Source organism: Mesoplodon mirus (assembly GCF_964341445.2).
Source record: "Mesoplodon mirus genome assembly, chromosome: 7".
In the NCBI taxonomy this organism is placed as follows: Eukaryota; Metazoa; Chordata; class Mammalia; order Artiodactyla; family Ziphiidae; genus Mesoplodon; species Mesoplodon mirus.
Genome location: NC_138983.1, coordinates 111,599,563 through 111,611,931, shown reverse-complemented (window position 1 = coordinate 111,611,931; position 12,369 = coordinate 111,599,563). Strand labels below are relative to the sequence as shown.

The window sequence follows — 12,369 nt, the reverse complement described above, 5'->3', positions numbered from 1 at the left end:
AAATTAAAATAATACACAAATTAGCAAACCAAGGATCTATGAAATACCACATCTACACCTTTAGATGGGCACTGTTAATAACAAATATTTTTTAAAAACACACATGCACACACATATTTGTATTTCTGCATCTTTCAATATATCACGCATATCTTTGAAGTACAGAAATATATACACATTTTTTAAAGGCTGCAGAGCCCACGGTATGGACATAGCATTACATAACCAATTCTCAATTGCTACTTGTTTCTACTCTCATTTTACAAACAATCCTGTAATAAATATCCTTTTACATACACATTTATGTACTTGTCTAACATTTTCTTAGGATAACAATGAGAAAGGTATATTCTGGGTCAAAAAGTATACGTATTTTTAATGTCAACAGATAACCCAATGTATATTAAACTTTCCAGTTCATTACAAAATAAAGTCTAAATTAATACATAGATAGGGATGAACAATCTATGTTAATTTAGTTATATTATATTCAAAAGAATCTGACACTATGATTTAAATTAACCAACTATGTACAAATATCTACTTAAATAATCCTATATGATTTGCTCTAAGAGTTATGTTAAGCAACAATTACTGTATTAAGGAGCATTTTAGGAAAAAACAGAAAACAAAATAAGTCAGGCTTCCAAAATTACAAAAGTTTACTTCTTTACTAGTACCTATAATATCTAAGAGATGTAACATTCGTGACTCAGGATAATGATCATGTTCTGTCTGTTTCCACACGTCATCTACAACATCCCGAGTTGTCTCCACCAAGTCAACCACTTCCAGTAAGGACAGACCATCCAAGTTATAAAACTCCTAAAACCAAAATGCATTCATTTTTAAACATAACCATATTTGAATATAGTCAAAATGTTCTCAGACTTTTTCAAATGCTACATCTCTAATATCTGCCATATTATTTTCTCCTCTTCTTCTATCAGATGATATATTACTTCTTTAAGCAAATACCCTATAAGTTCCTTCACAAACATAAATTTCATGAAAGCCAGAAGGAAAAATAAGAATTGCATAAACTCTATAAATTTATTTTTACCCTTGGCCTAATTTCCTTTAAATTTGGGACATTTCTTTTATTTACCTAATAGAAGTGGCCTTAACACCATATGTACACTACCCATTTCACCTCATATATCTTTACTGATTCATTTCCTGGGTTGCATAATGTTACCAATAATACAAACATAGTACATGGTATATCACTGCTAGGAAAAAAGTTTTAAACCATTTCAAACACTTCATTCAAATGATATTAATGAAATAATATTGGGAATGAATAAAAAATTACTAGATATTTATTTTGAAAAGAATAGATTTTGTAAAAAACACTCAAAATGGTCACTTATTTAACCTCTCCATAGATACACCAAGGAATAATCAATCTAATAACTATCAAACTAAGACTTTCTATATTTCAGATTCCTCCAAAATGCTAATTTGAATAAAGTAAACAATTTTTCCAAAGAACATATTACCTCCACAGGATAAACCTCTGTTAGTATTAGGTTTCTGTTTTTTTCCTATCTACCTACAGGAAAGTAATTATGTTTTTGAGAAAAATATTTTCTAGAGATTAGAATTTAATTTTTTTAAAAGCTTGGACTTCTAAGTTGCACTCAGTTTAAATACATATCTTAAGTAAGTCCTGCTACATCTGAAGAATATATTTTGTCCAGAACCATCAAGTAATGATTTTAAAACAGAGATAAATCTAGTAAAAATTGAATGCTAAGGTACTTCTATCAAAACCTGATATATAACTATGTATGAATCACGTACTTTTGCAATTGTTTCAAATAATTCTTTAAAATAACTGGCTCTTTCTTTACCAATCTGTTTACTTCCATGATGAGCTTGTTCTATCCAAAACTGGAACTCATCACTTGGTGTAAGAATACCTGAAAAGCGAGAAGGAAAAATGAGAAATATCAACTGTTATCATGTTGATCATTTTGAAATGTAAAGAAATACTGAAATATTATGCACCAGGAACTAACATAGTTTTGTAAGTCAATGACACTTCAAAATCTCACAAACAAATAAACTCATACAAAAAGAGATCAGATTGCTGGTTAACAGAGGTGGGGGTGGGGAGAGGGGGAATTGGATGAAGGTGCTCAAAAGGAACAAACTACTAGTTATAAGATAAATGACTACTAAAGATATAGTGTACAACATGATAAATATAATTAATACTGCTTTATGTTATATATGAAAGTTCTTAAGAGAATAAATGCTGAGATTTCTCCTAAGAAAAATTTTTGTTTCTATTTCTTTAATTTTGTATCTATATGACATAATAGATGTTCACTAAACTTACTGTGAATATCATTTCATGATGTATATAAGTCAAATCATTATACTGTACACTTTAAACTTAGTGCTGTATGTCAATTATCTCAATAAAACTAGAAGAAAGAAAGGAAGGAAGGAAGGAAGGAAGGGAGGAAGGAAGGAAAAGAAAAGAATAGAATCATTTGAAAATGAAAAGCCAGCAAGTCACTGGTTTCATCTGCTGATTTTGCACATTTCTGTATTTTTAAGGATGCACAGAAAATATTTTTTACAATTTCTATGAACAAAAACAAACTACAAAACCAACCCCCAAACAATTAACAAAATGGCAATCAGTACACACTTATCAATAATTACTTTAAATTGGCTGAATGGATACAAAAACAAAACCCATATATATGCTGCCTGCTAGAGACCTGCCTCAGATCTAAAGCCACACTCAGACTGAAAGGGGATGGGAAAACGTATTCCATGCAAATGGAAATCAAAAAGCAACACTTATGTCAGATAAAAAAAGACTTTAAAGACTATCACACATGATTTTGTGGTACAAACTTTCTGTATGGCTTTTCTTATAGCCCAATTAATTACTAAAAAGCGTCCCTACAAGGATAAACAAAAACACTGCAAAAGGAATACTTGATGTCTTTTAACTTTTTATTTTTAAAAAATATTAAAACACTGATTTTAACTCTTATTTATGTGATTATGAGATTAGATCACTCCCTAACACCATACACAAAAATAAGCTCAAAATGGGTTAAAGACCTAAATGTAAGACCAGACACTATCAAACTCTCAGAGGAAAACATAGGCAGAACACTCTATGACATAAATCACAGCAAGATCCTTTTTGACCCACCTCCTAGAGAAATGGAAATAAAGACAAAAATAAACACATGGGACCTAATGAAACTTAAAAGTTTTTGCACAGCAAAGGAAACCGTAAACAAGACCAAAAGACAACCCTCAGAATGGGAGAAAATATTTGTAAATGAAGCAACTGACAAAGGATTAATCTCCAAAATTTATAAGCAGCTCATGCAGCTCAATAACAAAAAAACAAACAACCCAATCCAAAAATGGGCAGAAGACCTAAATAGAGATTTTTCCAATAAAATAAAATTTCCAATAAAATTTCCGATAAAATGAACAACCTAGAAGGACAAACCCCTAGAAATGTACAGTTTCCTAAGACTGAACAAGGAATAAATAGAAAATATGAGTAGACCAATTACCAGTAATGAAATTGAATCATTTCATTACTGGTAATTGTAAAAAAGTAACTCCAAAAAAACAAAAGTCCAGAACTAGATGGCTTCACATCACATGGTTTGGTGAATCCTACCAAATATGTAGAGAAGGGTTAACACCTATCATACTCAAATTATTCCCAAAAACTGCAGAGGAAGAAATGCTTCCATACTCATTTTCCAAAGGCAGCATCTCCCTGAAATCAGAACCAGAAAAAGATATCACAAAAAAAAAAAAGAAAAAGAAAATTACAGGCCAATATCACTGATGAATATAGATGCAAAATTCCTCAACAAAATATTAGCAAACCAAATTCAACGATACATTAAAAGGTTCATATACCACAATCAAGTGGGTTTTATCCCAGGGATTCAAGGATGATTCAAATCCAAAAATCAATCAATGTGATATACCACATTAACAAATTGAAGAATAAAAATCATATGACCATCTCAATAGATACAGAAAAAAATTTGACAAAAGTCAGCATCCATTTATGATTAAAAACTCTCAACAACAAAGTGGATATAGAGGGAACATACCTCAACATAATAACATATATGATAAGCCCACAGCTAACATCATACTCAACAGTGAAAAGCTGAAAGCAGCTTCTCTAACATCAGGAACAAGACAAGGATGGCCACTCTCACCACTTTTATTCAACATAGTATTAGAGGTCCTAGCCACAGCAATCAGACAAGAAAAAAAAATAAAAGGAATCCAAATTGGAAAGGAAGAAGCAAAACTGTCACTGTTTGCAGGTGACATGATACTATACATAGAAAATCCTCAAGATGCCACAAAAATACTACTAGAGCTCATCAATGAATTTGGTAAAATTTCAGGATACAAAATTAATACACAGAAATCTGCTGTATTTCTATACACTAACAACAAACTATCAGAAAGAGAAATTAAAAAAACAATCCCATTTATAATCACATCAAAAAGAATAAAATACCTAGGAATAAAACTACCTGACGAGGTAAAAACCCTGTATGCAGAAAAGTTTAAGACATTGATGAAAAAATTGAAGACAACACAAACAAATGGAAAGATATACCACGTTCATGGATTGGAAGAATTAATAATGTTATAATGAGCATACTACCCAAGGCAATTCATTTCAGTGCAATCCCTAACAAAATACCAATGGCATTTTTCACAGAATTAGGAAAAATGATCCTAAAGTTTGTCTGGAAACATAAAAAAAAAAACCAAATAACCAAAACAATCTTGAGAAAGAAGAACAAAGCTGGAGTTATCATGCTCCCTGATTTCAAACTATACTGCAAAGCTACAGTCATCAAAACAGTATGGTACTAGCACAAATACAGATACATAGATCAATGGAAAGAACAGTGACCCCAGAAATGAACTCACACTTATGGCAATTAATCTATGACAAAGGAAGCAAGAATATACAAAGGGGAAAAGACAGCCTCTTCAGTAAATGGTGTTGGAAAAGCTGGACCTACATGCAAAAGAATTAAACTGGACTTTTCTCTCCCATCATACACAAAATTAAGTTCAAAATGTATTAAAGACTTAAATGTAAGACCTGAAATCATACTTCTAGAAGAAAACATAGGGAGTACACTCTTTGTCACTGGTCTTAGTAATATTTTATTGGATCTGGCTTCTCAGGCAAGGGAAACAAAAGCAAAAATAAACAGATGGGACTACATAAAATTAAAAAGCTTTTGCACAGCTAAGGAAACTGTCAACAAAATGAAAAGGCCACCTACTGAATGGGAGAAGATATTTGCAAACAATATATCAGATAAGGGGTTAATATCCATAATATATAAAGAATTCATACAACTCAGTATCAAAAAAAACCAACCCAATTAAAAAATAGGCAGAGGATCTGAATAAACATTTCTCCAAAGGACACATACAGATGGCCAACAGGCACATGAAAAATGCTCAACATCACTAATCATCAGCAAAATGCAAATCAAAACCACAATGAGATACCACCTCACACTGTCAATGACTATTATCAAAAAGGTAACAAATAACAAGTGTTGGTGAGGATGTGCAACCATCATGCACTGTTGGTGGGAAGGTAAAGTAGAGCAGACACTGTGGAAAACAGTATGCAGATTACTCAAAAAATTAAAAACGGAACTACCATATGATCCAGCAATTACACTTCTGGGCATTTATCCTAAAAAAACAAAAACACTAATTAAAAAAGATATATGCTCTCCTACATTCATAGCAGCGTTATTTACAGTAGCCAAGATATGGAAGCAACCTAAGTGCCCATCAACAGATGAATGGATAAAGAAGATGTGGGGTATAAATATATATATATGTATATATATATGTGTATGTGTGTGTGTGTATGTGTGTGTGTGTGTGTGTGTGTGTGTGTGTGTATATATATATATATATATATAGTGGAACATTACTTAGCCGTAAAAAGGAATGAAATCTTGCCATTTGTGACAACATGGATGGACCTAGATGACATTATGCTAAGTTAGATAAGTTAGGCAGAGAAAGACAAATGCTGTATGATCTCACTTATATGTGGAATCTAAGAAACAAAACAAATGAACAAATAAAACAAAAGTAGAGTTATAGAGATGTGGCACCACCAGGAGCCAAACCCAGCTTGTGGTTGGAGTGAGGCACAAGCTGTAGGGCCACCATGTGCTCACCAGTGCCCACCCACCATGCCCGGCTTCAACTACAAGTTCCTGAAGAAGTCCAAGCAACAGCTGCTGTGCCAGCTGTGCAGGAGAAATATTTAAAAAAAAAAAAAAAAGCAGAATTACAGATATAGAGAACAAACAGGTGGTTACCAGAGGGAAGGGGGGTGGGGAGGAAAGAAATGGGTGAGGGAGATTAAGATTTATTTTGTAACTGCCAGTTACAAAATAAAGGAGTCACTGGTATGAAATGTATACTGTGGGGAATATAGTCAAGAACTATGCAATATCTTTCTATGGTGACACACTGTAACTAGACTCATCATGGTGATCATTTTGAAATGTACAGAAATACCAAATCACTATGTTGTGTAACAGGAACTAACATACTGTTGTAGGTCAATTATACATCAAAACAAACAAACAAACAAACAAAAATAAATCAGACTTGTAGTTAACCAGAGGTGGGGGATGGGAGGAAGGGGAATTGGATGAGGTGGTCAAAAGGTCCAACTTCCAAAAGATAAATAAGTAGTACGGATGTAATATACAATATGATAAATATAATTAGCACTGCTGTATGCTATATATGAAAGTTAAGAGAGTAAATCCTAAGAGTTCTCATCACAAGAAAAGAAGACTTTTTTTCTATTCTTTTAAGTTTGTATCCATATGAGGTGATGGCTGTTCACTAAACTTATTGTGATAATCACTGTTTGATGTATTTAAGTCAAATCTCTATGCTACACACCTTAAACTTATACAGTGCTGTATGTCAATTATATCTCAATAAAACTGGAGGAAAAAATAAGCAAATTAAAATAGTTTTATTTTTCCCAATGAAATGGGCAACCTCTAGTTGCTTAATCCCATGCTGGAAGTAAATTCACTATTCTTTGTGGTTGTATGAGATTCAAAAAGCATCTATTTTACTATTCAAAGTATAAAACTACAACTAATATTTTAAACTAATGATTTGTGTATGTCATGCATTTCATCTTAATTGTTCTTATGAAATAATTTATCTATAGCCACAAAATTAGCTTCAGGAAAAAAATACGTTTTAAAATAAAAGTCATTGGCTTATTATCTTCGCAAATATACAATTAGCATCAATCCTCATTATTCACAGATTCTGGATTTGTGAAGTCACCTACTTGTTAACATTTATATGTATCCAAAGTCAATACAATACTCTCAATGTTTTTGTGGTCATTTGCAGACATGCACAGAGCTGTGAAAAATTTGAGTTGCCCAACGCATATATTCCCGGCTAAGGATGAACAAAGCAACACTGCTTTCTTATTTTCTATCACCTACTGTAAACAAATGTCTTTTTTGTAGTCTATGTAGTGCCATGTTTTTCACATTTTTGTGCTTTTTTCGGTGATTTTGCTGTTTAAGATGGCCCCCAAGCATGGTTCTGAAGTGCTGTCTAGTGTTCCTAGCACAAGAACACTGTGAAGTCCCTTACGGAGAAAATACTTGTGTTAGATAAGCTTCATTCAGGCAACAGTTACAGTGCTGTTGCCCCTAAGCTCAATGACAATTCATCAACAATATATATTAAATAACATGTCTAAACCAAACACACCTAAAACAAGGTTATGTATTGAGCAGTTGCTGAAAATCTTATGACCAGAGGCTCACGGGACCCTAGGAGCAGTGCTTCAGTATTCGCTAATGAGTGTTCACAGTGAGTTTATAGAACAGAACTACTGCAAATAATGAGAATCAACTATACTTTCTATTTCCATGAACTGCGCAGTATTAAAGATCACATTTTCCTCTTCTCCAAATCCATATGTAAATCTATTCATTTAAAAGCAGCTCAAGCTCAGAGAAGATCCAAAGTGTGGAAAGAAATCTTTGAAGAAGTATATTAATTTACTAATGTATTAATAAGGCAATTGTTTTGATTTTCTTTGATAAAACTATGCGTAAATACCTCGTGTGTCATCTTCTTTAAATTTCAGTTTTGATAAGTTAGTATCTGATCTTCGTAGAACTATACCCAATCCTGCTTCTAGTTCACTCAAAAGATTCTGAAGTTTGGGATCAAGGTTTCTGCTCCATTCCTGATCCTAAATAAAAACAGACAAGAGCATACAATGATCAAAATCTTTCCAATCAAACTGGTTTCCTAAAGCACTGTCAAAAGAACTAAGTCCAAATATATCTGTTTCACTCAAAGCCTGACACTACCTCCATCTCATAAGGGAGGGAAAAAAGTCCTTTCAACAGTTAAAACTTTATAAAGATCATTTACTATAGCAATTTAAGAGCTGATGTAGATTGCATTTTATATCTTTCTCCCATTTCTCTATTGTCAATAAAGCCTACATTAAATTTTTTTAAATTACAAAGAAAAAATATTTTAACTTAAAAATTAAAATACTAATGATATTACCAGTAAATAAAATAATAAATATTTATGTTTGTGTGTATGAAAGCATTTACCCAAATACTTAGGCTAAAAACAACAACAACCATACAAGCTACTTTAATTTACTCACCTTTAACAACATTGGCGCAAATACTTGCCGTACTGCTTGGTAAAGGGAATTTATAGGTGATTCTAACATAGATGAAACAAGAATGTTTTTATGTAGATTCTGATCAGTAATTACTTCAGGTCGCAGCTTGAAAAACACCAGCACTTTATCTTTTGTATCAGCAAAATCAATCTAAAATGATAAACAAATGATTTTTAATGTTATTTTCATAAAGTTAATACTTGAAAATTTATATATTTTCCTAAAATGTTGTATTACTGTAATTTTACCCCTTGGAAAAAGTATACTTTAGAAATAATTATAGTATATTACAACAAATCCTTAAAAAAACCTGGGTTTTAAAAATGTATCCCTGCTTATATGTGATTGTATCATAAAGCTACTTTGATAAATGGTTTATAAACAAAAAGTACTATATGAATATTGTTAACATCCACTCCAGACAGATTCAGTAATACTAGAGATCAAAGCTGTGTGCCCCAGGTACACACTGGTGAGTAGTATACTTCTTCACTCCAGAAACTCTATAACAAGGATGCTAATTACCCTCTTACATGAAACTAAGTTCAATATAAACTCAGAACTACCAAAATAAACTTAGGTTGTCCATATCCTAAAATCATCTTTATCTGAACAAACATTTTTTCCTTAAAGTATTTGAGATCAAACTTTTTTACTAAATTGTCATTATCACCTCACACTGGTCAGAATGGCTATCATCAAAAAATCTACAAACAGGGCTTCCCTGGTGGCGCAGTGGTTGAGAGTCCGCCTGCCGATACAGGGGTCACGGGTTTATGCCCCGGTCCAGGAAGATCCCACATGCCGTGGAGCAGCTGGGCCCGTGAGCCACGGCTGCTGAGCCTGCACGTCCAGAGCCTGTGCTCTGCAACGGGAGAGGCCACAACAGTGAGAGGCCTGCGTACCGCAAAAAAAAAAAAAAAAAAAAAAAAAAATCTACAAACAATAAATGCTAGAGAGAGTGTGGAGAAAAGGGAACACTCTGGCACTGTTGGTGGGAATGTAAATTGATACAGCCACTAACGAGAACAGTATGGAGGTTCCTTAAAAAACTAAAAACAGAACTACCATGTGACCCAGCAATCTCACTACTGGGCATATACCCTGAGAAAACCATAATTCAAAAGGACACATGTACCCCAATGTTCATTGCAGCACTATTTACAACAGCCAGGACAAGGAAACAACCTAAATGTCCAAGGACAGATGAATGGATAAAGAAGATGTGGTACATATATACAATGGAATATTACTCAGACATAAAAAGGAACGAAATTGGATCATTTGTAGAGATGTGGATGGACCTAGAGTCTGTCACACAGAGTGAAGTAAGCCAGAAAGAGAAAAACAAATATCATATATTAACACATATATGTGGAATCTAAAAAAAATGGTACAGACGAACCTATTTGCAGGACAGGAAAAGAGATGTAGACTTAGAGAACAGACATGTGGACACGGGGTGGAGGGGGAGGGTGGGATAAACTGGGAGATTAGGGTTGACATATATACACTACCATGTGTAAAATAGATAGCTAGTGGGAACATGCTATAAAGCACAGGAAGCTCAGCTTGGTGCTCTTTGACACCTAGATGGGTGGGATGGGGGGAGGATGGAAGGGAGGTCCAAGAGGGAGGGGATATAGGTATACATATAGCTGATTCACTTCCTTGCACAGCAGAAACTAACACAACATTGTAAAGCAACTATACTCCAATAAAAAAAAAGGTGAGTGAGCTTTTGTGCTACTTTTCTTTTATCCTAATCATTGTATTTTTTTAGCCACTAGGAAGGAACTGGCATTTACTCAGTATTGCTGCTTTTCTCAAACTGTCATTTTCACGCATTAGAATTCTACTGCTAGCGTGATCATTTTATTCCAATTACAAGCGAGAATAACAAGCTGCAGATAAGTAGATTTGAAAAATTCATTCCTTAGTAATTAAATAGGCCATACCCTTAAACTTCCCTCCTCCCACCTATCTGAAGAAAGAATATTCAGAAAATACATATTTTAACATCATACTTTGAAAACAGTATCTATAGTCACTGGCCAAGGCACCCTGGGGCATCAATCAGGACAATGAGCTTTGCCCTAGCCAAAGTCAGAGTTAAAGCAAAGGATAAGTTGGCTACAGCTGCTCATCATTCCCTGAGTAAAGAAAAACTGAGAATGAGCACTCCTAGCCACATCTCCTCCAAGTTTCCCTATCATTGGCAACTGCTATTTCCTCTTAACTGACTATAATTTGATAATTATTAAGGTGTAAAGTTGGTTATTTTTTGAGGTTGCAAAATACCTCTATCACCTACTGGGATCGATCAGGGATCAGCATACCACAACTTTCTGCCTGTTTTGTCCAGCCCACAAGCTAAAAATTATTTCCACATTTTCTGAAAAAAATGAAAGAATAATAATATTTCATGATATGAAATTCAAGTATCAGTGTCCATAAATAAAGTGGAATGCAGTCACACTCATTCATTCACATATTGTCTATGGCTGCTTTCTCATGGCAATGGCAGAGCTGGAGCTGTGACAGAGACCTTACGACCTGTAAAGCCCAAAATATTTATTATCTGGCCCATTATAGAAAAAATTTGCCAACCTCTATTCTACAGCATAAACCAGATCATATCTCTCTCTTGCTTAAGATTACCAATGACTTCCTATTTCAACCTAAATGGTGTACAAGGTCCTAAATGATCAGCCCATACTGTAACTTTCACATTCTTTGGTTATTCATTAAACTTCAGCAATGACTCTGCATTTTTTTTTTTTTTCCAGCTCCTTAAAACCAAGATAAGGGCTTCCCTGGTGGCGCAGTGGTTGAGAGTCCGCCTGCCGATGCAGGAGACACGGGTTCATGCCCCAGTCCGGGAAGATCCCACATGCAGCGGAGCGGCTGGGCCCGTGAGCCATGGCCGCTGAGCCTGCGCGTCCGGAGCCTGTGCTCCACAATGGGAGAGGCCACAACGGTGAGAGGCCCGCATACAGCAAGCAAACAAACAAACAAAACAAACAAAAAAAAACAAGATAAGACCCAGCTCAAGGCCTTGATATTTATCATTTCTTTTCCTTAGAAAACTCTTCCTCTAAATCTGCCTACAAGTCATCATTTAAATCTCACTTCAAAGGTCACTAATTCAGACAGGTATTCTCTCCCTCTCTGTTTTAATGCACTTCCCCTCCCCATGCCCATCACTACTTTAACATTACTCTATTTTTATTAACAGCACTTATCAATACCCAAAATTATGTTACATTATTTACCTGTGTGCATGTGTTTAGCCCACTTTTATCCATTTCAATGTTACTCCTTGGAGATAAACCCTGACATGTTCATGACTTTATCCCCAGCACCCAGGACAATGCCAGACCCATAGTAGGTACTCAGTAATTGTTAATTTCTTCAATTATGCTGACTCTTAGATATCTAAAGTACAACTTAAGATATAACAAAACATTTTCAAATATGACTAAAAATATGTAGTGTGATGTATGACTAAAGATAAAATACACTGTTGGACTCTACTAGCTTAACTAAAAGTTATAGTTTCCATTTTCTTTTTTTGTTTGTTTTGTTTT

At 34.1% G+C, this 12,369-nt stretch overlaps 1 protein-coding gene across 1 annotated transcript in view; it reads right to left on the bottom strand.

Moving 5' to 3' along the window:
- The window catches only part of DYNC2H1 (dynein cytoplasmic 2 heavy chain 1), a 400,170-nt gene that overhangs the window by 386,174 nt on the left and 1,627 nt on the right, over positions 1–12,369 (bottom strand). Inside the window, exons 2-5 of the mRNA XM_082626481.1 lie at positions 8,759–8,929; positions 8,191–8,326; positions 1,807–1,925; positions 681–825 (exon numbers count right to left, since the gene is read on the bottom strand). Coding sequence (XP_082482607.1) covers positions 681–825; positions 1,807–1,925; positions 8,191–8,326; positions 8,759–8,929 — 571 coding nt within the window. The remainder of the gene's footprint in view (positions 1–680; positions 826–1,806; positions 1,926–8,190; positions 8,327–8,758; positions 8,930–12,369) is intronic.